This window comes from Pecten maximus, chromosome 19 (assembly GCF_902652985.1).
Source record: "Pecten maximus chromosome 19, xPecMax1.1, whole genome shotgun sequence".
Lineage (NCBI taxonomy): Eukaryota > Metazoa > Mollusca > Bivalvia > Pectinida > Pectinidae > Pecten > Pecten maximus.
Window position 1 is genome coordinate 13,017,736 of NC_047033.1, and position 25,400 is coordinate 13,043,135.

General features: G+C 35.4%; 1 protein-coding gene across 1 annotated transcript; it reads left to right on the forward strand.

Annotated features, from left to right (window-relative positions):
• Positions 1-3,227: 3,227 nt before the first annotated feature.
• LOC117317808 (mucin-5AC-like) lies at positions 3,228-24,461 on the forward strand. Its single transcript, XM_033872747.1, has 10 exons — positions 3,228-3,377; positions 8,558-8,651; positions 9,116-11,581; positions 13,372-13,487; positions 13,935-13,993; positions 14,505-14,698; positions 15,072-15,240; positions 15,633-15,824; positions 16,924-17,062; positions 23,767-24,461. The coding sequence occupies exons 2-10, from the start codon at positions 8,573-8,575 to the stop codon at positions 23,770-23,772; spliced, it is 3,420 nt and encodes a 1,139-aa protein (XP_033728638.1). The 5' UTR covers positions 3,228-3,377; positions 8,558-8,572; the 3' UTR covers positions 23,773-24,461.
• Positions 24,462-25,400: the final 939 nt, after the last annotated feature.

The following is a 25,400-nucleotide window of genomic DNA, read 5'->3' on the forward strand; positions in this document are numbered from 1 at the left end:
GCAATATGTTGCGTTCCAGCAAGAGAGGAACTTATATACAGAACTGGTGCACTGATTTGGTAAAGTGCCGGGCGCTTTTAGAGTGGAATTGTTCTGAAAACTTTGACGCGATAAAATGACAACCAATCGGGTTCTGTTATAAGCGCAACTGGCGAATTGGTCAGTTTTTATGCCATATGAACACCAATCACTAAAATCAAATGAAAGATTTCGCCATGTGAGATATTAGAAAAAAAAAGAAGTTTAAAAGTATAGAGGAGATATTGATATCTTTTGTTGAAATTGAGCAGCATCGCTGGCTTTTTTTCCCCAGTTGAGTGTGGATATTACAATGATTACATTCAAAATGAAATATCATGATATGTTCTCTAATATCCGTGATACCGCCTTCCTATAGCCATTCAATTAACTACGGTAGTAATTAAAATTTCCTTTTCATAAACTAACGAGGTTTGTTTGTTTGTTGGGTTTGCCAGTCATTTAAAGGCGGGATTTCCTTGAAGTAGGTGGTGCCTACCTCACTGAAAAACATACGGGAAACCCGCCTCATACCTTCCAGGTCAATTAAGGTAGTGTATTGTCAAATGACAAAATCACTACAGCACAGACTGGGCTACCGCGGGCCCTGGCTTTTCCTATTTCTAAAAAATAAGTGTTGTATATCACAATTATTACTACAAAAATGAAATATCATTAATTTTTCTCTAATATCCTTGACATCGCCATCGTTTTTTATAACCATTTAACTAATTATGATTGTACAAATGTATTATGATTGTAACAAAAATGATAGATTTCCGGGATGCTTTAATCCTCATAATGAAATTGCTCTAATAAACGCATTTTTACCTTGCATTGAATTGCCATTGCATTTATTCTGATGGAAATCTAATCCTTATTTCTGCCGAAAGAGCTACGCGCATAATGTACGATACACGACCTATACTCGTATGAATGATTTATATTTGATGAGAGAAATAAAAACAAATATTCAGTCCTTAATTCTTTCACTAATTCAATCACGCAGTGCCTGCGTTTGTGACTCTAGAAAACACATTTCCTGGAGCTCACAGAAATTCTATGTTAACACCACGTGATACCAATTAACAGTAGTCCGAAATAGGAAGCTGGCAAACAAGTCTAAGTATTAAACATCAAACCATAATGTAAATGAATTTATATATCAATGTTGTTGTCATTAAGGAGTCCATTAGTTGAATGATTATGTTCGGTTAAACAAATATCCAATCAGGGTGTCAGGTCACGGTTTATCGGGTAAATATTGGACGATGCGGACTCCCATTGTCCACTGTAATTAGTGTCGAAATTAATGAATAACTGGTTCTAGGTTTAATCACTGAACTGGGTTATAAAAGACAAGTGTTCTATATCTACTCTGTGTACTCAGAAATTGATGTTAAGATTCTATTAATCTCACACCCACGTGGAGTCATTAATTTTTGAAACAGAATGGGACTGGAAAACAGATTGACATAAACAAACACAGCGTATACTTGAATGGTTTAAATCATATTTTCTACAGATAGACTTACATGAAAATGCGATTTACTTCTAAATAACGAGCAGTGTACACAGTTCCTCTTTTCCGAAAGTACGAAACTGTCGTCATAGTTACTAATTTGTCAACACCGATACGAGTAAGATCTCTATACTGTCATGATGTGTATTCCGTCTAATTCTTATAACGCAATATTGATCAACCATATGTACCTTATCGCACAAAATTTGTGATATAAAGTATCGAACTGTTTTGTTGCATTGTACAATCTTAGACAATGCAATACGATTTGTAACCAATTTCTAAATGTATATCAATATAAACTTCACTTAGGGTTGATCGGGTTGTACAGCGGTAACTCACTTGCCTTTCATCTAGGTAGTCGGCGATAAAACATGATGCAGAAACAGTCAGCACTTAACGTAAAAGAAGCTATGAGAAACTATGAAACAATAGGCTTAAACGGGCGGCAGTCAAAAGCGATTTATCAAAATGTCTTCATTCATTTCTAACATTCAATTATCATCACAGGTCATTAATTAATCATTATAATGGATGAAGACCATTCATGTCCCCTTTGATTTAAATGAAGATATGCTCTTGAACAGACTAGTGTCTACCTTTCTGCATCGGGATTTAGGTACATGTACCAGTAACAACCAGCAGGGTCGAGTACCATCATGCGTAATTTTGGTAACGCGCCTTGCCCATGGACACAACCATGGCAGCAAAGACATGCTCATTTCCTATCTTCCCGAGAAACACAAACCACCACGGTCAGGACTTAATAAGATATGGTTGATATTATGTCATTAACATTGATTCTATAACATTTATCGAAACACAACAGAAGTACTGAGTCGATGATTGTGTGTTTTATGACACGCCCAATATCTATAATGGTATATGTAAGACAATAAGATAGTTCTACATGTAAGACAATTAGAAGATTTTACATGAAAGGCAATTTGATAACTGTACATCGAAGACAGGTAGATAATTGTACCTGTAAGACAACTAGAAAATTGTATTTGTAAGACAATTAGATGATTTTAAATGAAAGACAACTAGAAAATTGTAGGTGTTAGACAATTAGATGATTTTAAATGAAAGACAGTTAGATAATTGTACGTGGAAGACAGTTAAATAATTGTACATGTAAGACAATTAGATAATTGTACATGGAAGACAATTAGATAATTATACATGTACGACATATAAATAAAATAGTACAATTATGCCAGTTAACGAAACAGTTCTAAAATCTGTTTTCCAAAAAAGCTTAAACGGGAAAGGTATAAAACAACAAAAATAGATACAGTGACAATTCAACAAGCGCCATGTTACAACAACATGAGTTATGAATATGTGTCAGGCCTAAAAGACATTCAGGTTGGATATTTTTTCTGCCCGTTTTTGCCAGATGATAACCCTTCATATTGCGTACTTATTTACTTTGTGCCTCGCTGAGTAAATATTAGCATAACGTTGAGTAATCCCTCGGACCGAGTGTGACCTGGTTGGATAGTTTGGTGTTATCTCGGCCATTATCAGTTCCAAGATGACTAGTCTTTCATCCTACAGACCTGTACTTAAGTAAACTAAAGATTACTCCCAGATTTTTGTTACCATACCTTTTGTCTTTTTGCATTGCCTGTGTATAACGTTCATTCGATGATAAGGTTATACTGATCAGGTGGGGAATTTCTAAGTTCGCATACCAGAAACCGTCCCCTAAATAATCTCCAGGTAAATCCGAGGTACGGCCTAGGTTTGGATTCTCCAACCTAGTCATATCACGCATCTTGCCTCATATTACGCCTGAAGTCAGTGGATAGGGACTTTAAACGACTATAAGGTAAGGTTTATATAACGTTTGAATTTTGAATTTGAAATATTGACGATTCTTTCTTTCTTTAATTTCGTGGATTGTTTATGTTGATATACAAATTCATGCTCGTTGTTTCAGGAACGCTTACTGATCTTCAATATTTTTATTAATTTCCCATAACATCATAAATATATAGCTATGCCTTTCCTCGAAAGCGCGTGTTTTTGTTAAGTCCGATAATTGTACAAATGTATAATATAAGATGAACACCGATAATCAAGAGACAATTGTGAGACTAGGGAATGTGACGGATAGTGTGTTAATAGCACTGAAATTGAAACTTATCTAGCAAATGTGACAAATGACCATATAGACATCGCTATTAAGATAACATATTTACATGTTAAGTAAATACATTATGTTCAATGTATACATGCTTTACGTGCTCCATTTGGTTCATATAATAAAATGCCACTAATGTCTCTAGAGTATTAGAATCATAAATGAAATTTATTATTTTAGTCTCAAGGAGATGATATAGTATTAGAATAAAGCGTAACAATTCATAACAACAAAATTGGTTGCCAGCCTGATCATATTCTTACACTATCGATATTATCATAATCATATAAATATATAAATAATATAAAGAATGATGCAATGAATAAACATTTATCACAGATACGTCATTCATTTAAACTGGTACGTTTATACTCATCTATTTCTGTGTAGTCTAACAATCATATCATGTATGTATTTAATATTATCCATTGTTTGACACATAAGACAGAAAAGAAGCAAAAACACGATACTAATATCATTTCGATGTTTGCGTTGAAAGCAACACTGTTCCAAATCGTGTATTGATAACTCAATAACCTCCAATATGTGTCCGTCACATGAACTTAAGTTGACAGTGGAAAGTCAATATTTATTATCCAATTATTAGCTTCATCGTTTATCTGCGGATCAACACTATATCGGTCATATTTCTTTGTATAAACTTCTAACTCCTAACCTACTTTTACTACAGAACCTTATATCTCAGCAGTTGTGTTTAATCAGGAATGGGCTCGATTAATCCTAATTACTTTTGTTTGTTTAAATTAACTTGTGTGTGAACTTAACATATTTTGATGTTTACGGATAGCATTGATGTATTACGCATAGACTTGTTATAACCTCGATATTAACCTCGATTTGATTTTGTATTGTTTAACGTCATATCTAATAGTTTAGACAATTCAAGGACAATAGTTATAGATTGTATTTGATTGACATCATAGTTAACTTCCGTACATATGTCCATAACAAAACATATTTTTATTTGTCAAGAATAAGTGATATGAGATCGATAGGCCCAATGAATTGTCAAACAAATACTGCTGAAACCCAGACAAACATTGCTAAAATACTAAACCATGCCTTACTGTACACATCGAAATCGTTATCTGTATCTTATCTGTGGTAAAGTGTAGCGGAGTGACGAAATCCCCGAACCATTCAAGTTTACCTTGGTGAAAATCGATAAAATGTCTCTCAAGCCTTTCAGCATTTTGTTTATCAATCTTCGTTACGACAATAATGATTTGTGCGTTAAAAGCCAGTTGAAGAGCCTAAGAAATCCTGTGTAACCTTCTCATGAACGGTCTTTCGTGCTGAAATGATACCAATATACGGATGACCGAAAAAAGATAGTTCAAGTATTAAAATGATAATTATTTGTTTCTTAAAACATTGTAGACAAAAATGTTTTCATTATTGCTATGGCACTAGCTCATATTTTTACAGTTTTTTTTTTCATTGTATCAAAATCTTAAATCCTAATGCATAATTCCGTATCTTATTCAAAATATCAGTTCGACACAGTGCATCAATGTTATAACAAAATTGTGTACTGCCAGGGTATGCTTATACATATTAACCGGTCAGATTAACGTGTCATTGTTCGAATTTTTCAATAAAAAGATGGCTGTGATCGGATATTAGGACAGTCAAACGTGACTTCAACAATACTGTATTGGACTGAGTTAGTGTGTCGGATACGACAGTGTGTCGGTAAAGTCAATGTTGGTAATGACAGTTGAGTATGTCACCGTTATGGTGGATATGGTCAGATGTTACACGATGTCGTTCAAGTCAGTGTCGGCAATAACAGTGGAGGGACCAATCAACCAATTGTTTTTCCATAGACTTTAGTGTTAACGTTTTGGAGTATATCATTAAAATTCTTGAATTCAATATGGCAATTATGGTTTATAACGAAAGTTTAGGGTGTCATATAACACGTAATCAAAAAAAAAAGTTGGGTCCTTCAGCTCGAATTTTTTCCAGGGTAGCCATTTTAAAATGGGTGAATTTCGCAGTAAAAATTCTCTAAAATCTGAAATGTTGTTGAAGTCAGTGATCGGTAAAGTCAGTGTCGGCAATGACAGTGGGACATGTCTCCGTTCTGATAAATATGATCGAATGTTAATGTCAGTTTCACAGGGCATTTTTGTACACGAATGTACTGATACCAGTAACACTTATAGGATTTTCTATCATCCGTTAATTAAATATAGAATAGTTATTTTTTATGATTATTCCGACTTATATGATCATACATATCGTCATAAAAATTGTGTCCTTTTTATTTTATAAGATTTTAGATTAAAGGAACTATCGTCCCTCTTTACACACTTTTTGGGAAATTAACTGAACTGATACCATCACCTTGGTGACAAGGAGGACACTCATACTTGGTCATAGTGTGGATAAAACCGCAGTTCTGAGATTAGACAATGCTCATTTTGGATCAAGGCGAATGCCCACCCTGACAGCTGTGTCCCACATTACAACAGATGCTGTTACATCGATACGGTTCGATATTTATTACCAGAAGTCAACTATAAATATTTATAGGGGCGCGTATTTTAGAAATAGTCAATAAACAGTTCTAATATTAACCAGTAACATTCAATGTATTAATGATGTTATCATATTAAATTCCCCTAAGGATGAATGCGGCCGAGGTTTATCGCATTTCCATATGACTGTTCGTGAGCATTTGAATGACATTCCTTTGATGTAGAAATCAAGGTTTGATAATTTTGAAATTCTGAATATAATAAGCAAACACCAGTTCCTTAGTGTATGATAACGGGATACAAATGTATATGAATATATCATGTAATATAGTCTAATGTTATAATTGGTATAGGGTTAGTTAGTTGTAATGTCTATGGTTCTGCTAACATATACAAAACTGTATAAGGACGACATATTCTTAAAATGAGCCAACACAGTTGATGAATACAAAAGAGATAGCTTGATCTATCTTAACTCGTTAAATCATTTCAGCGTGTGTACACAAACCAAGTAACACATTTATGTATGAATAGATTGCCGTATTTGTGGAATGATCAGTAAAACCACATCATACTACTGTTCCGTACTTCTAATACCGTACATCAATACTTGCAGATCTATTTGTATACACGTATAGCAATCCAAAAAAATCCACCATTGGTTTACATGAATATGAAAAACGTCGAAAAAGCAGTACACCTATTATAATATTAGGGAAAAGGCTACAGATAACTGCATCGATGTTAAATTTCAACAAAACGAGTATTTATTTAATGCCACTTCATCTGTTGTTGGCTCCAATAATAATAATAATAATAATAAAAACTATCAAAAAGATAACAAAAAAAATGTCATATGAGACTTCATCTCGAGATTATGCAGGCTTGCGTTTACCAAAAAAAAATGCTCGCAAATTATTTTTAAGTTAACAGTATCGACGTATGAACATAGCTATAGACTTTTTACAACAATTTGCACGAAGTTAAACTGGGTGATAATGGGACGAAATCTGAGTAGCCGGGAAAAAATAGGGTCAGGCCTCCATACCAATTTACGTTTGTTCGGGAAATTGAATCCCGATCGTTTAGTCGGCAGGCGAGTGTCTTACACCGTCACATCACGACAATGTACTGTATCATTAGTCTTGGATTCAAAATGTCAGTATAGGTCGACATGGGTCTTGACCGATGAACAAAGTATGGGTGTGACCACGGCAATATTAGTCCTACCCTATCAACGATAACACGGAGGGTTTATGTCTGTTTATTCCTACCCACACACTGAGGTGTCACCTGTACTACAGTCGGGGTGATAGGTATGTTTACTTAAAGGGGAACATCCCAGACCATCGATCACCTAAAACAAACATTTATCTCACCTGGATATATTTGTTTAAAATGCCATTGTCTCCTGTTAAAGTCCTATGAACTATGTCGTTCATTGAACTATTTTTCTTATGTAGAATTATGATAACGAATGGTATAGTACACTTACTAAAAAGTTGAGACCGACACGTTGTGTATCTATAATTTTTAATCAAGCCTATTAAACCAATGATATTTGTTCATCGTGAAGAATTGACAAAAATGTTAACCAGATTATGTCTAATATATCTATCATGACCACTAAGATATAACAGTATTTATTTGGGTTTTTTGTTTGTTTTTTTTTTCTGGGGAGGAGGAGTGTTTGCTTGTTTTATAAACATTTTGTTTTTCACTAGGTACTTGTCCTAACAAACAATTTTGATGTTGATTTTTATATATATTGGCCATATTTACAAACTAATTGTAAATGTATTCTCTTTCGTGCTGGTCACGTGACCACGGGAGGAAACGAAGACCGGAAAAACATCCAGAAAAGGACGTTGGAAATTAATGGATAATGTATTTATTTGAAAACATGTTTGGTATATTTCAGTAATAAATGAAACATTAACCCGCATTCGTACCTTTATCATTCACCCTGATGTTCCGTGTGAATGAATACAAATAATAATGATATAGTGATCCTATAAAATACTTGCCAAAGCCTTCCGTTTGAAAATTATAGTTTTTTTTGGGGGGGGGGGGGGGGGGGGGGGGGGGGGGGCCTCTACCTTTCAGAAAAATTTTGGTTGTGATAAATAGAGATCTTTTTGATGCCATACTTACTTTTATTGAAAAGTTCATAAATTTCACTTATGAATCAAATATGATGAGTGAAATATAAAACTGTAGATGTTTATAAAATCTTAAACATAAATTAATACAGTTACATTAATAATAAAATATGAATACTAGACTATCTTCACCCCTATGAATAGATGTGATGACAAACGTAAGGTCCTATTTATTTATTTTATTTTATCTTTTCAGCCATAAAATACCAAAATGCTGGCCAATGTCCCTTTTGCTCTGGTCGTTGTAGCAAATATATGCCTCCAGTACAATGCAATGACTATTGATCCAGGTAGGAATATCATATATCTGTTTTATTCATTTTTATTCGTACTGATGCATGAAAGAAAAATCGTTCGTCAATTACAATGTAAGAATTAATCATCATTTCTGATATAGCTTACATATCAATTACGAATAACGATTTTTTTTTCTTTAAATACTTCCCCCGTCCAATTATTTCAATCTCATGAGTTGTTTGCATAAGTCCATAGAAGCACCGCAAATTAATCGCAAAGCACTGTAATTACTCAAATTCCAAGTAACAGCACATCCGTCAAATGATTCTTGAGATGTGATTAATCTGATACAAGTGAATTGAAGAGGCTTTAGGCATTCTATAAAGGTAACAGTATGTCATTACTAGATGGTCTATTTTACCTTAATGTTATTCAAACATTAGAAGTAGCACAGCATGTTGATATAGTGATATATCTGTTGACACAATATAACAATGTTTTCGTTGATTAATTACAGCCTTCGCAATGTGTTATAATCTATGTCCAACCACAACTACTACTACGTCAACTTCAGTGTCAACTTCTACAGCCAGTAAAACAGCTTCAGAGCCTACTACTAAAGTCACCAAAACAACCCCAGTGCCTACTACTACAGTTAGTAAAATAAATCCAGCATCTAATCCTACAGTCACTAATCCAACTGCAGCGCCCATTCCTACAGTCACTAATACAACTCCAGCGCCTACTACTACAGTCACGAAAACAACTCCAATTTCTAATCCTACTGTAACAAATACAATACAAGGACCAACTAGTACAACACCAGTGCCAATTACTGGAGCTTTTAAAACAACTCCAGCGGCAATTACCCCAACCGCTAAAACAGATCCAGTGTCAACCACTCTAGCCATTAAAACAACTGTAGCGCCAACTACTGCAACTACGAAAATAACGTCAGCGCCAACAGCGACAAAAACTAAAACAACGCAAGCGCCTACTGCAACTACCAATGGAAACACTCATATGCCTACTGACAAAACCACTAAACCGACTCAGGCGCAAATAAATTTAACTACATCTTCTTTTCCAATTGCATCAAAAGCTACTAACTATGAGGTAACCACAACAAGAAATACACAACCGGCAGCTTCGACCACGAATTCGACAAAAACTCCAACAACGGTCACTAAAACCAATAATCCAACTTCATCTGTAAGGACTTCTGGACCTTCGTCGGCCACCCTTCATCTAGCGAGCACGACAAAGCCTGCTTCAGACAAAACGACAAGAGCATCAGTGCCATCACAGACTTCTACTACCACAAAAGGGGTGAAAACAGAGAAAACTACGTCATCTGTACCGGATATTGTCACGACAGAGCATGATATCCCCAATGATACAACAACTGCAGTAAGGACACCAACCCCTAACGTGACTCCTGAGTTAACGACAGTGCAAGTAGGTAGTACAGAAGTGAAAAGCAGTAGCACTACAACGGCATCATCTAGTAGACCTATGTCCACGACATTCGATTCATCTACAACAGAAGGCGATAACACGATATCATTTTTTGAAACTACAGAACAGGCAACAGCACCAACACAGAGGCAAACAACTACGTCGTCAGAGACATCGTCTACCACAAAGACAAAAACAAAAGCTCCGGCAGCGACAACAGTGATGATGGATGAATCGACGACAAATGTGGCAGTAACAACTAATTCCCATGTAACGACATCCAATGGGCTTACAGATATCCCTATGGCATCAGATGCTATAAAAAACACAGATGTGACAACGTTACAGGGACAGACGACAACCAACAATCCTTCAACTACAACACATAGCCATTCAAGTACAACAATAAAAACACATGGGCCTGCTAGCAGTTCATCGATAATAACAACAAACTTTTCAACAACACCGATGAAAACAACAATAAATTCAACCACAACAACAAAAACAGCTGAATCGACAACAATTGATCGACAAACAACAAGTGAATCAGATGGAGGTTTGACTACAGAACAACTGACAGGAAAGGTGACCACGACCATACCCAGCACTACATCTAAGTCAACTTCGACATCAACAAAAGAGTCACCGGTGTCCCTTACAACCACAAGTCTAAGTACAAGTAAAACTGACACGCCCTGGACCACACGTATCCAAATAACAACACCAACATCAACAACGAAAAATTTTGTCGCATCGACTCTTATCACATCCGCAACAGAAACAGCATCACCAATTACGACAACAAATAAAATACCAACGCACACAGCTGGTGGAACTTTTTCAACCACAACGGATGATATTTCAGCTATGACGACAACAAAAGACAGCGTATTCTCAGCAGTAACAACTGTCAAATCAAGAAATTCTACTAGCACACAACAAGAAAATGCAACAATGTCTACTAATTCACCTACGTCCTACACAAAATCCTCAAAATTCACAGAGAAGACTCAATTTACTCAGTCAGTCACGCAAACACAAACAAAAGCAGAAGGAACCTCATTGCACGCAATACATTCTTCGACAACTCAAATTGCAACAGATATAAATTCAACACCGACAGCAAAACCAAGTCCAACAAAATCTAACACAACACCAATGACAGCCTCATCATCTTTAAATGTTAACACCGTAAGTATGAGTATGAACACAACGACAGCTAAAGCTCCTTCAACTTCCAAAACAACTGCAGCACGAGTCTCTCCAGCTACAGCGACTGTTTCCAAAACTACAACGTCTACAATCAAAACCACTCCTCCAACCAATATCCCTACCACTCCGAATCCAATCACAACTACAACTACGTCAACTACAACTACACCAACGACGTCAACTATAGACTGTGTAGCAGTTTGCCTAGCCTGGGGAAGAACACCAATATATACATCATCATCACCCGTGACGTCATCATCAGCATTGGTCACGGCATCACCATCACCGTATGACAACGTGGAACCACAATGGGGTAAGTTAATTCAAATTCAATTTGTATACGTCGTAGATATAGAGGTTACACAACGGGTGATTGTTGGATATGGAATTTATTTCACACAAGTAAGTTATGTTTTTAAAGTTACAAAAGACACGAGCTTTAGCGAGTGTCTTTTGTAACTTTTAAAACATAACTTACGGAAGGTCATATTCCACTAGTGGTATAAAACGTATATTTATCAAACAGTCGGGACATTTATACAATGGCATGGCCTGAGAGTGGAATAACGCAGGGTATTGTGGTAAAAAAGAATTTATCACATTTTAAGAGAAAATGAGAAGAGAAGTATCCTCAATTAGACCGCATGTACAAAGAGGTTATGGAATAAGGTCTTTTATTAAATAAATTCGGTGAACTAAGGTTCATACGCAATCTGGCATGGTATATTTGACCTAGATGTGTCCCGGAGTAGAAATAAGTTGGTGGTTCCGGCGGATATAATCTTTTTTAGATATAGTCTAACCGTTCTATCATTATACCTCAAACAAATTGCAAAAGAAACAGAAACATATGTTATAAGTAGATCTCAAATGTATATACAACATGCTAAAATTCGAAAGAAATCGAAAAATGGTTCTTAATACTTGATACTGATATTTGAAGAAAAACAAACCCGGAAACGCTTATTGCTGACGTCAACAATCGGTATTCTTTAATGATACAATCATACATGAATAGAGTTTCTAATTTTCTGAGTTTGAGTTGAGGTATGAAATGATGGATTGATGATCAATTTAGGTATTGTCCTGATCGCTTGAAATTAGCACGAGTCATCTCGTCCACACCAGATCTCGTCTACATCATATCGTCTGGAAACTAGTGTAACTAAGAGATACAATTAACATGTTTTACAAACATGTTTTGAGTTTGAAATCATCATTTATTAGAATATTTGGTTAATAAAGAACTCTGATATACAACAAATCTGATAAAATGTCGTAATCATAAGACATTTCGTCCCAAATATTGCTATTTTAGTATACATTTAAATGTTTTAATTGTTAATTTCGCTTTCATTTATGTATATTGAATCAAAAATAGTGAAAACATATTCATGGATTTGGATAAATTGTAACACAGAGTCAGTGAAGTATCTATTTCATCATATTGTCAATGAATTTGTGTATAGAATATAACTGACGGTTATTGTGACCTTTGATCCCTCAAAATTGACCTTTCCCATTAGTTCTTTGGTTTTGAATTTGTATACGTGTTTAACCACTAAATAAAGATTATGAATAAAAAGTTCCTTTTGCAATTTGTTTGATGTTCAGCTCTATTTTGCGTAAAATGGTTAGACTAATAAGTTTTGAGACAAGAAAGAGATGTATTATTACGTATACAAATTGGCAAATTGTTCCAACACTCATAGCAGAGGGAAGGAAGGAATTAGCATATGAGCTAGTTCTACAACGAATCTGTGTAATATGTTCAGACAGTCCAGTCCTATAATTGAGACCTGATGAAATTGTGCCATGAACAAGATTGCTAAGCTATACTGGTGTATTATGATAATGCATTGATGAAATTGGATGATTTTGTGGTTTTGTCTTCTGTCAATCACTTTACTCCAACATACCTCACAGTACAGTTTTCCAATATTAGTTTGTTAGCACCAGTAACCATTCTGGCGGTTTCTATATTTAATAACTAACATTTCATAAGTAAGGAGATTGCGTCAGGAAAACCCCAGAAGGACCCAATAGCGTTCTTTACAATATCGTTTCTTTTTTATGATTAAATGTGTTTTTTGTATTTTTCAGAAATCGCTGTATTCCCACTTCATTTCACAATTTCCTTTAACATCCCATGGACATCAGACTATGACGTAACAACATCAAATGTGTATATCAGTATATCGAATAAAATCCGTGTTTTCGTAAGTTATACAACACCATTCTATACCTTGATCGTTTATTAAGAATTTACCTCTCAAAAGTTCATTTCATTCTAGGATCTCCGAGATAAATATGCAACACTTTTCTTTTTTAATTGTTTTGTTTTTCCCTTTTTTTAAATAATTTTCCAATAATTTTAATAATTGCCCAATCTAATTAATAATTTTCCTCAGTGTTAAGCGTAAAGCTAAAATTAATGGGCAATCTTTATTTACGTAAAAAAAATCCAAGCTTTAACATAAGATATTTATCACGTTATTACAATGTCTGATTTCTGATGCAATCTTCGATTTGACTTCATATAAAGTGTATTATAGTTTCTCAAGTTTCCTGGCAGTTGGAAAGTTTGTATATAATAACCTATCTCACGTAATGTCGTGTCATCATATTACAGACTTTCATGTATATCCGTTTGATTTACGTTTCAGTTAGAGAATATTTATATCCACATCCCTGGCCTGAGGAGTAAAACAGTCAATGATTTAAGGTAAATTAATCTTTATATGACTACAATAGTTTCATTGTTTAATTTCTTACGTTACAATCTAGATAATCTTATATGACACGATAATGAGTATAAGATTCTGTTCATCACATAACTACTGTTAATGAGAGAGTAATTGAAAACTCCACAATTAATGTAAGACGGACAAGTTTCTTCTCGGCTGATGCAGTATGCGTTTATCTACAGGGAGCTCGAGAGTGTGATGGGTATTACGACGTCAATATCAATTTATAAAGTCTCAATAGTGTAATTACGGTATAGATCATAAAGCCGTATTATAATTATGGTAAAACAGGCCAGGTATTTGAGTCATATTTAAATTAAAGTCACGAGAGAAGAAATTAAGTGTAGCATTTTTACTTCCTTAAAAACACAAGTTCAGCACAGTCATCTTTCAAATGAATCTTAACTGGGCGACGGTGACAAATAATAAGTGAGGGAAATATAATGCTGTATCAATTAGATTAAGTTAAGTACTGTTTTATATCCACAGTAGGGGGAGTGTGGTATGTACGTACACGTTACGTGTCACAGCATCACTGTACCAAACAGCAGGCGCTTACAACGCCTCCATGAAGCTGATCAGTGATGCACAACAACGTTTGGAATCAATACGATCTGCAGCAGGGATAGGACCGCTTAGTATTGACTATGTCAAAACCAACAGGAACGCGGAATTTGGTCAAGGTAGGCAAACTCACTCACCTAAAATAGAAAGTAGACTGAAAATCTATTTTCGATAACTCTTACTAAATTAATACATAAACAAATGTTGTCAATTTAATGTTTCCACTAAAGAACATTAATGAACGAATAATTTAAATGTTGTTCAGTCTGAATGAATATAGAAATGTACATTTTTTTTTCATTACATACGTAGATGACTTTATTATTAAAACTAGTTCAATCTAATTAAATATGATAGAAATCCCATTTATCAATATCTCAACCACAGCGATGAGAAGTAATATTTGCACAATTTATGAAAATATCATTCAATTGTATAAGAAATATGGTTATTTATTATGACCCAGTTTGATAATTTTGTTTTACATTTCAGCCATGGAGGACTCGCAGTCCCCCTGTAATGCTACAAACATATGTCCCTTAGGTTACACGTGCCTCCACACGTCCACTGAGACCACATGTGTACATAAGTGTAAGATAGATAACCCGTGTCACAACGGAGGCACGTGCTATGTAAATGAACAGAACATAGTTGGATGCAAGTAAGATTTTTAACATATATAATGTAAATAATCATCTTGCCGTATATCACATGCATATCATTTATTTATTTCATAATAAATTTAGTTTAAACAACATTTTTTACTAATCTTCTCTCTGTGGCTGTTATAACTCGGTTAATGAATAAAAATTGTATGAGAACTATTGAAAGGAAGGTAATATCCTGTCAAAAGTGAGAACGTCAGATTTTCAATTAAATGTTTGTTAAAAAAGATTTTCATTAAATATTTATTCTTTTCAAACACAGAATGGAAAACGCACTAAGCTTATTAACAATTACGAAGTAACTTTCAATATGTATAAAAAGGGAAAGGGCGATAAAATGCATATGCTAATCGAGTTGAAATAGTTTCTATTCCCCTTTTTATTTCAGATGTAAACCGAATTCAGATTTGATATACTTTGGAGATTATTGTGAAAGTTCCGATGAACGTTTGGCATTAGAGAAAAAGTACATCATCGTCATTGCCTGTGTGTCGGGTGCTGCTCTAGTACTACTTTTTGTTTTTATAAGCTGTATATGTTTTCGTAAAAGACCTTTCGACCGAGGAGAGTATAGTTTTCAGTAAGTATACAAATCAAAATCAATTGTTCCAACGATTGTACAACAGGCAGCAAGATATGAGAACCATTCAAAACAAATTTGGAGTTTAGAGTAGAGCTAAAATTAATTCAACTACATAATACAACTGCTTCATCCTTCTAGGTCTCGACAGCGATACTAAGAGCCTAAAGTTGTTATAGGAGGAAACTGAACTCGAAACATATCAGATCAAAAGAAATATCAAACGTTTGATAGAGATGTACAAAAGACTTTCAATAAATTCCATATTTTCAAAAACAGGGATTCAAAGAATTATAATTACAAACACGTATATCCTGAACCGCGTCATTACCCAAATGAAGTAAAACGTGACAAGCTTGCAACGATAACCTCGGACGCTAAAATCCAGTAGTGTCTACCATCCGCAATCACAAAGGATTGTACATAAGGCACACAAGAATATTTGTTATCAAAAACAGTTTTGTTGCTCGTTACAGTTCTATTACTTCAAGAAATGCAATTAACTCTCAATATAATTTTCTATGATGAAAAATGCAGTCATTGCTTATAACATCTACTTATCAACTACATTGTATTCTTATCAACTACTGACATAAACGGCTTATCTGGTTAATATCTCCAAACTTATTTGTATCCAATGCATTTGATTTCACAATTACTTACATTCCATTTACTGGTAGAAGCACTTCTGCCTCCTTCATGAAACGTGATTGCAAATCATATTTGGTTCGAATATCACGATGGATTGATTGGTTGCTAATCCGTGATGAACTTTAAAACATATGTGCTGTGATGTATGATGATGATGTATGGACCACAGTATTGTCGCTCGTGTGAAATTAATAATTCTAAAATTGATTTAATGGTTTTTATAATGTTTTCATGTGAACCTTTTTCGTTCGCGGCCATTACAATTCAGTCTTATCTATTGTTTACCTAAATCAAAGGTTTTAAGAATAGCCAAGTTTTTATTTTACTGTCAAAAATGAAAGTAGTGTGTTTTTGTCATAATGATATATCTTTTTTTTACGCCATGCCGTAAAAATTAAAATTCCACAAAGGGAGATAATCTATTCGTGTCCAATATATTTTTGTACAGAGAGTTCAATGACGCATACTACTACAGATCGACTAAGGATGATGTCGACACTATACACAAGCTCTACGCTGTAGATAACCAGGCTTATGATAACGCTACCTTCGATAACGACAATACGTCCACATTTAAAGAAGCTAGGGTAAGTATGGAAGAAGCTATGGAAGGAGCAAAAAAACTAGGGTCAGTGTCAAATAAATTAGGGTAGTTGTCAAATAAGCTAGGGTAGGTTTCAAAGAAATCTGTTTCCAGTGTCATAGATGCTACGGTAAGTGTCTAAAAAGCTATGGCATGTGTCAAAGAAGCTATGGTATCTGTCAAAGAGCTAGGGTAAGTGTCTCAGAAGCTAGGGTAAGTGTCTAAGAAGCTAGGGTAAGTGTCTAAAAAGCTAGGGTAAGTGTCTAAGAAGCTAGGGTAAGTGTCTAAGAAGCTAGGGTAAGTGTCTAAGAAGCTAGAGTTAGTGTCTAAGAAGCTAGGGTAAGTGTCTAAGAAGCTAGGGTAAGTGTCTAAAAAGCTAGGGTAAGTGTCTAAAAAGCTAGGGTAAGTGTCTAAGAAGCTAGGGTAAGTGTCTCAGAAGCTAGAGTTAGTGTCTAAGAAGCTAGGGTAAGTGTCTAAAAAGCTAGGGTAAGTGTCTAAAAAGCTAGGGTAAGTGTCTAAAAAGCTAGGGTAAGTGTCTAAGAAGCTAGGGTAAGTGTCTAAAAAGCTAGGGTAAGTGTCTAAAAAGCTAGGGTTAGTGTCTAAAAAGCTAGGGTTAGTGTCTAAGAAGCTAGGGTAAGTGTCTAAACAGCTTGAGTAAGTGTCTAAAAAGCTAGGGTAAGTGTCTAAGAAGCTAGAGTTAGTGTCTAAAAAGCTAGGGTAAGTGTCTAAGAAGCTAGGGTAAGTGTCTAAAAAGCTAGGGTTAGTATCTAAGAAGCTAGGGTAAGTGTCTAAAAAGCTAGGGTAAGTGTCTAAGAAGCTAGGGTAAGTGTCTAAGAAGCTAGGGTAAGTGTCTAAGAAGCTAGGGTAAGTGTCTAAGAAGCTAGGGTAAGTGTCTAAGAAGCTAGGGTTAGTGTCTAAGAAGCTAGGGTAAGTGTCTAAAAAGCTCGGGTAAGTGTCTAAAAAGCTAGGGTAAGTGTCTAAGAAGCTAGGGTTAGTGTCAAAGAAGCTAGGGTAAGTGTCTAAAAAGCTAGGGTAAGTGTCTAAGAAGCTAGGGTAAGTGTCTAAGAAGCTAGGGTAAGTGTCTAAGAAGCTAGGGTAAGTGTCTAAAAAGCTAGGGTAAATGTCTAAGAAGCTAGGGTTAGTGTCTAAAAAGCTAGGGTAAGTGTCTAAAAAGCTAGGGTAAGTGTCTAAGAAGCTAGGGTAAGTGTCTAAGAAGCTAGGGTAAGTGTCTAAGAAGCTAGAGTTAGTGTCTAAGAAGCTAGGGTAAGTGTCTAAAAAGCTAGAGTTAGTGTCTAAGAAGCTAGGGTAAGTGTCTAAGAAGCTAGGGTAAGTGTCTAAGAAGCTAGGGTAAGTGTCTAAGAAGCTAGAGGTTAGTGTCGAAGAAGCTAGGGTAAGTGTCTAAGAAGCTAGGGTAAGTGTCTAAGAAGCTAGGGTAAGTGTCTAAAAAGCTAGAGTTAGTGTCTAAGAAGCTAGGGTAAGTGTCTAAGAAGCTAGGGTAAGTGTCTAAGAAGCTAGGGTAAATGTCTAAGAAGCTAGGATAAGTGTCTAAGAAGCTAGGGTAAGTGTCTAAGAAGCTAGGGTAAGTGTCTAAGAAGCTAGAGTTAGTGTCTAAGAAGCTAGGGTAAGTGTCTAAAAAGCTAGGGTTAGTATATAAGAAGCTAGGGTAATTATCTAAAAAGCTAGAGTTAGTGTCTAAGAAGCTAGGGTAAGTGTTTAAAAAGCTAGGGTAAGTGTCTAAGAAGCTAGGGTAAGTGTCTAAGAAGCTAGGGTAAGTATCTAAGAAGCTAGGGTAAGTGTCTAAAAAGCTAGGGTAACTGTCTAAGAAGCTAGAGTTAGTGTCTAAGAAGCTAGGGTAAGTGTCTAAAAAGCTAGGGTAAGTATCTAAAAAGCTAGAGTTAGTGTCTAAGAAGCTAGGGTAAGTGTCTAAAAAGCTAGGGTAAGTGTCTAAAAAGCTAGGGTAAGTGTCTAAGAAGCTAGGGTAACTGTCTAAGAAGCTAGAGTTAGTGTCTAAGAAGCTAGGGTAAGTGTCTAAAAAGCTAGGGTAAGTGTCTAAGAAGCTAGGGTAACTGTCTAAGAAGCTAGAGTTAGTGTCTAAGAAGCTAGGGTAAGTGTCTAAAAAGCTAGGGTAAGTATCTAAAAAGCTAGAGTTAGTGTCTAAGAAGCTAGGGTAAGTGTCTAAAAAGCTAGGGTAAGTGTCTAAGAAGCTAGGGTAAGTGTCTAAAAAGCTAGAGTTAGTGTCTAAGAAGCTAGGGTTAGTGTCTAAGAAGCTAGAGTTAGTGTCTAAAAAGCTAGGGTAAGTGTCTAAGAAGCTAGGGTAAGTGTCTAAGAAGCTAGGGTAAGTGTCTAAGAAGCTAGGGTAAGTGTCTAAAAAGCTAGGGTAAGTGTCTAAGAAGCTAGGGTAACTGTCTAAGAAGCTAGAGTTAGTGTCTAAGAAGCTAGGGTAAGTGTCTAAAAAGCTAGGGTAAGTATCTAAAAAGCTAGAGTTAGTGTCTAAGAAGCTAGGGTAAGTGTCTAAAAAGCTAGGGTAAGTGTCTAAGAAGCTAGGGTAAGTGTCTAAAAAGCTAGAGTTAGTGTCTAAGAAGCTAGGGTTAGTGTCTAAGAAGCTAGAGTTAGTGTCTAAGAAGCTAGGGTAAGTGTCTAAGAAGCTAGGGTAAGTGTCTAAAAAGCTAGGGTAAGTGTCTAAGAAGCTAGAGTTAGTGTCTAAGAAGCTAGGGTAAGTGTCTAAGAAGCTAGGGTAAGTGTCTAAGAAGCTAGGGTAAGTGTCTAAAAAGCTAGGGTAAGTGTCTAAGAAGCTAGGGTAAGTGTCTAAGAAGCTAGGGTAAGTGTCTAAAAAGCTAGGGTAAGTGTCTAAGAAGCTAGAGTTAGTGTCTAAGAAGCTAGGGTAAGTGTCTAAAAAGCTAGGGTAAGTGTCTAAAAAGCTAGGGTAAGTGTCTAAGAAGCTAGGGTAAGAGTCTAAAAAGCTAGGGTAAGTGTCTAAGAAGCTAGGGTAAGTGTCTAAGAAGCTAGGGTTAGTGTCTAAGAAGCTAGGGTTAGTGTCTCAGAAGCTAGGATAAGTGTCTAAGAAGCTAGGGTAAGTGTCTAAGAAGCTAGGGTAAGTGTCTAAAAAGCTAGGGTAAGTGTCTAAGAAGCTAGGGTAAGTGTCTAAAAAGCTAGGGTAAGTGTCTAAGAAGCTAGAGTTAGTGTCTAAGAAGCTAGGGTAAGTGTCTAAGAAGCTAGGGTAAGTGTCTAAAAAGCTAGGGTAAGTGTCTAAGAAGCTAGGGTAAGTGTCTAAGAAGCTAGGGTTAGTGTCTAAGAAGCTAGAGTAAGTGTCTAAGAAGCTAGAGTTAGTGTCTAAGAAGCTAGAGTAAGTGTCTAAGAAGCTAGGGTTAGTGTCTAAGAAGCTAGGGTAAGTGTCTAAAAAGCTAGGTTAAGTGTCTAAGAAGCTAGAGTTAGTGTCTAAGAAGCTAGGGTTAGTGTCTCAGAAGCTAGGGTAAGTGTCTAAAAAGCTAGGATAAGTGTCTAAAAAGCTAGGGTAAGTGTCTAAAAAGCTTGAGTAAGTGTCTAAAAAGCTAGGATAAGTGTCTAAGAAGCTAGGGTAAGTGTCTAAGAAGCAAGGGTAAGTGTCTAAGAAGCTAGAGTTAGTGTCTAAGAAGCTAGAGTTAGTGTCTAAGAAGCTAGGGTAAGTGTCTAAAAAGCTAGGGTAAGTGTCTAAGAAGCTAGGGTAAGTGTCTAAGAAGCTAGAGTTAGTGTCTAAGAAGCTAGGGTAAATATCTCAGAAGCTAGGTTAAGTGTCTAAGAAGCTAGAGTTAGTGTCTAAGAAGCTAGGGTAAGTGTCTAAAAAGCTAGGGTAAGTGTCTAAAAAGCTAGGGTAAGTGTCTAAAAAGCTTGAGTAAGTGTCTAAGAAGCTAGGGTAAGTGTCTCAGAGGCTAGGGTAAGTGTCTAAGAAGCTAGGGTAAGTGTCTAAGAAGCTAGAGTTAGTGTCTAAGAAGCTAGAGTTAGTGTCTAAGAAGCTAGGGTAAGTGTCTAAAAAGCTAGGGTAAGTGTCTAAAAAGCTAGGGTAAGTGTCTAAAAAGCTAGGGTAAGTGTCTAAGAAGCTAGAGTTAGTGTCTAAGAAGCTAGGGTAAGTGTCTAAGAAGCTAGGGTAAGTGTCTAAGAAGCTAGGGTAAGTGTCTAAGAAGCTAGGGTAAGTGTCTAAGAAGCTAGGGTAAGTGTCTAAGAAGCTAGAGTTAGTGTCTAAGAAGCTAGAGTTAGTGTCTAAGAAGCTAGGGTAAGTGTCTAAAAAGCTAGGGTAAGTGTCTAAAAAGCTAGGGTAAGTGTCTAAAAAGCTAGGGTAAGTGTCTAAGAAGCTAGAGTTAGTGTCTAAGAAGCTAGGGTAAGTGTCTAAAAAGCTAGGGTAAGTGTCTAAGAAGCTAGGGTAAGTGTCTAAGAAGCTAGGGTAAGTGTCTAAGAAGCTAGAGTAAGTGTCTAAAAAGCTAGGGTAAGTGTCTAAAAAGCTAGGGTAAGTGTCTAAGAAGCTAGGGTAAGTGTCTAAAAAGCTAGGGTAAGTGTCTAAAAAGCTAGGGTAAATGTCTAAGAAGCTAGGGTAAGTGTCTAAGAAGCTAGGGTAAGTGTCTAAGAAGCTAGAGTTAGTGTCTAAGAAGCTAGGGTAAGTATCTAAGAAGCTAGGGTAAGTATCTAAGGAGCTAGGGTAAGTATCTAAGGAGCTAGGGTAAGTGTCTAAAAGCTAGGGTAAGTGTCTAAGAAGCTATGATAGGTGTCATACTCCATAGGATTAGGGAACGATATATACATGTGGATATATGAAGCACCTAAAATATTAATTTAGTAATATATTTATTTATAGAATATTAAATATGACCGCATATCATTGCAATTCATCTTTCTAGCATATAGAACTCTTCAATTATCATTGGAGTCCAAAATTGTGACAATCCCGAAGGATATTCAGGACAAATTAACTATGCATTGAATGGTCGACAAATTGAATTTATTGCCAATTATGAATGTTACTCGGCTGATATATAAATGGAATGACAACTGTTATCAAGCAAGTCAGATGTATATTTTGTAACTATAATTCTTATCCAACTGACCTTAAATCATGGATTTGTAGTTAAAGCTACACACGTTGGCATTTGACCTGCTTAAGAATGTTACTTATCAATGTAAGCAAAATATCAGTAAGTAAAAAAAACCACATTTTTATCAACAACCGCCTGAGGCCAGAAAGTGTAGACACAGTTATGTCACTATTGTAACGTTTATAATATTTTATTATAAAATTTACATTTCATTAAAAATATAGAATCGGTTGTCTTTACGTAATAATTTCAGGGAAAGAAATTGTTTTTAAAAAATCCATGACATTAATGGTACCCATACAATCCCATTAAGACTCTCTATCCTATAATATCTCGTTTACGTTTTTCTTTTGTTCAGTAGGCATACATGTTTATGTACATATTCTTGATAACTTCATTTTGATGAACTTGTCATCTAGAACAATTAATTGATTTCTTTTGTCATAACCACACACAAATTGACATTTCACATTCATCATCGTTTGACTAATGTATTTTTCTACAATACAAATATTGTTCAAACAAAATAAATAAAATAACGACAGTTTTCTATTGTCCAATAGAAAACTAACTGCATGCTTTAAATAAAAGTATTTAGATGCCAATATGCCGATAAGACTTTAAATGCATTACGAATTGTTGTTAAAGCATAGCTTTCAAATAAGCGGACTATAACCAAATCTTTCCAACGCTAAAATTTTAGCACATTTTCACAAAATATTACTAATTGAAAAATGGAATTATCTTTACATGACTTAAATCAATTAATCTCTATTTGTTTACGCTGTCGAAAAGTAATCTGTAAAAGTTTCACATTGATGTATTTTTGTCGTTGGATGTTGTTGCTGTGATATTAATTGCTGTTGTCTTTCAAAGCTGATACTTTTCGTCATTACGTGTTGACACTTAAATGCCTGTCCTGATTTCTGTATTGACCCTATATAATTGTCTCCATCGTATGTCTACCCATACCTGTCCTAATATGTCCAGGATGACATTTGCCCCGTTTAGCGTGTCAGCGTTGTGTATTGAAAGTAGGTCTTTGTTTTTGCTCCCGTGAAATATGTAGTTTGTTGCATTGTGTTGACGTTTGCTGAGCGTTGGCATTGTGCATTGACGCTGTGAGATCTACTTTGTATTTGTGTGTTGACGATATGATGAGTTTTGTATTTGTGTGTTTACGATATGATGAGTTTTGTATTTGTGTGTTGACGATATGATGAGTTTTGTATTTGTGTGTTGACGATATGATGAGTTTTGTATTTGTGTGTTGACGATATGATGAGTTTTGTATTTGTGTGTTGACGATATGATGAGTTTTGTATTTGTGTGTTTACGATATGATGAGTTTTGTATTTGTGTGTTGGCGACATGATGAGTTCAGTAATAGTGTGTTGACGGTGTGGTGTAGGTTTTCCTTTTCTGTTGATGTTAATATACTGTACTGTTAACCCATTCTTATGTCAATGAACTGATGTACTTTTTGTCACTGTTTTTAAACATGTGTTGTTTAGGTGGTGATCACGTGGTATTTCATTGTTTAGTATGGACGCTGTGATGAGATTTCTCAATGTATCGTTGTTGTCGTGTTGCTGCCGTGAATTTCCGTATCTGAAATTATCACAATTTTTCATTATTTTTTTTCCAGATATAACGGGAGTTGAGGAAGTAAAATTTGTAGTCGATGGTCGTCGCTATGGATGTTTACATGGATCTGTTTCACAACTAGACACCCGATGGACACTAATATTACGTTAGTTACATAGGATGATATCGGAACTGTTGAACACAGGATGCCTCTAGTGCAACGTTATATATAATACCAGAAGGGCTGAACAACAAATCATCTGGTTCTTTTACATATCATATCTTGATTGGAGACAATTCAATGCTCACTTCCTCGCCTTTGAGGATTAAACGGATATTACACCATGCTATCGGAGATGACGGTGGCGTTACTTACTGGTATCATTAACACATCTTTGATAAACGCAATAGCAATATCTTTGGTAGTTGATTCTTATCAGGTGTGACGTCATACTTTATAACGTCGTAATTAAAAACAATGGCGAGGACATTTCTGTAATAAACTCATTCGGAAGTTTATTTTATTCTTTTTGCTCGACGGGAGCTTATTGGTCGTGAAACAAAACGCTTGGAACCATTTTATTGTTGAAATAAGAATGAAAGGTCATGTATAGGTAATATATTGTGTTCACTGAATATCTATGTGGTAAATGATCAATTATTGTGCTGCTAGAAATGTTCTGATAAACGAAATGTTGGTGCTGTATTCAAAACAACCATTTTGGTGAATGTGTGAGTATTAAACACAATTTAACCAAAACAATACAAAGAACACATGTATATACCCCATGGAAGTTTGATGAAATTAGATGTATCAAATAAAACAGTATGATATATAATTATGGGTGTGAGTTAATCTCTGTGCGATTCTAAACAGACAGAAATCGTCAGCTTGGAACTATTTTATTTTTTTTTGGGGGGGGGGGGGAGGGGGAATGATTTCTTGTTGAAACAATTTGTTGTATCAAATGAAAACTTTAAATTATATTTGTTGGAACCACAATACCTTCTGTGATCTTGTTTCGGTAAATAATTTTCCCTGGTGTCAAGTTTTTGAGTCCTATAAGAAAGGTAGAAGGGGGAGGGTGCGTGTGTATGTGTGTGTGCTATATTTGTTTGTTTTGTTTTTATTTTTGTTTTTATAATATAAATAGAATGCCTTCAAAATAATGATCGTTATAGTACAAGTACAAATATTGTATATACCATTACAATACGTTCATAGTATATATTGTTGTGTGCTATACTGAAACACACTTTTGCTGTAATTTCCATAGACTTCTCAAATGAAGAGGATATAAATCCAACGCATTTTCGATACATAAATCTATGTTATCATCTGCATGATTTGAAAATCATTACGTTTATATCACAGGTACTTGCTATCAAAGCTCGCCCACATACAACTTGGTTGCACTTACCTCGATTTCTTTACCTCATTCGTTTTTTTTTTATATCCGACAACCATTTTGTTTTGATATATACAATTGATATCTATCGTGGCAGCTATAACGGACATTTAATCACAATGGGTACAATCTGCTGATTCTGTTTAATGATTTCACGATGATCGTGACATAGTTCTAAGCATACTATTAACCCAAGTATGTATCTACGGTCGTAATCGTTAGAGGCTATTTCAAGTAGAGCGACTTTTTCTAAACAAACTTGAGATTATTTGAAAATTGATAACAG

Excerpts from the sequence above, each read along its gene's own strand:
- LOC117317808 (XM_033872747.1), top strand. The coding sequence starts at position 8,573 with ATGCTGGCCAATGTCCCTTTTGCTCTGGTCGTTGTAGCAAATATATGC. Across the intron at positions 13,488-13,934 it reads CGAATAAAATCCGTGTTTTC|TTAGAGAATATTTATATCCA; the intron begins GTAAGTTATACA and ends TTTACGTTTCAG. Across the intron at positions 14,699-15,071 it reads GAACGCGGAATTTGGTCAAG|CCATGGAGGACTCGCAGTCC; the intron begins GTAGGCAAACTC and ends TTTACATTTCAG.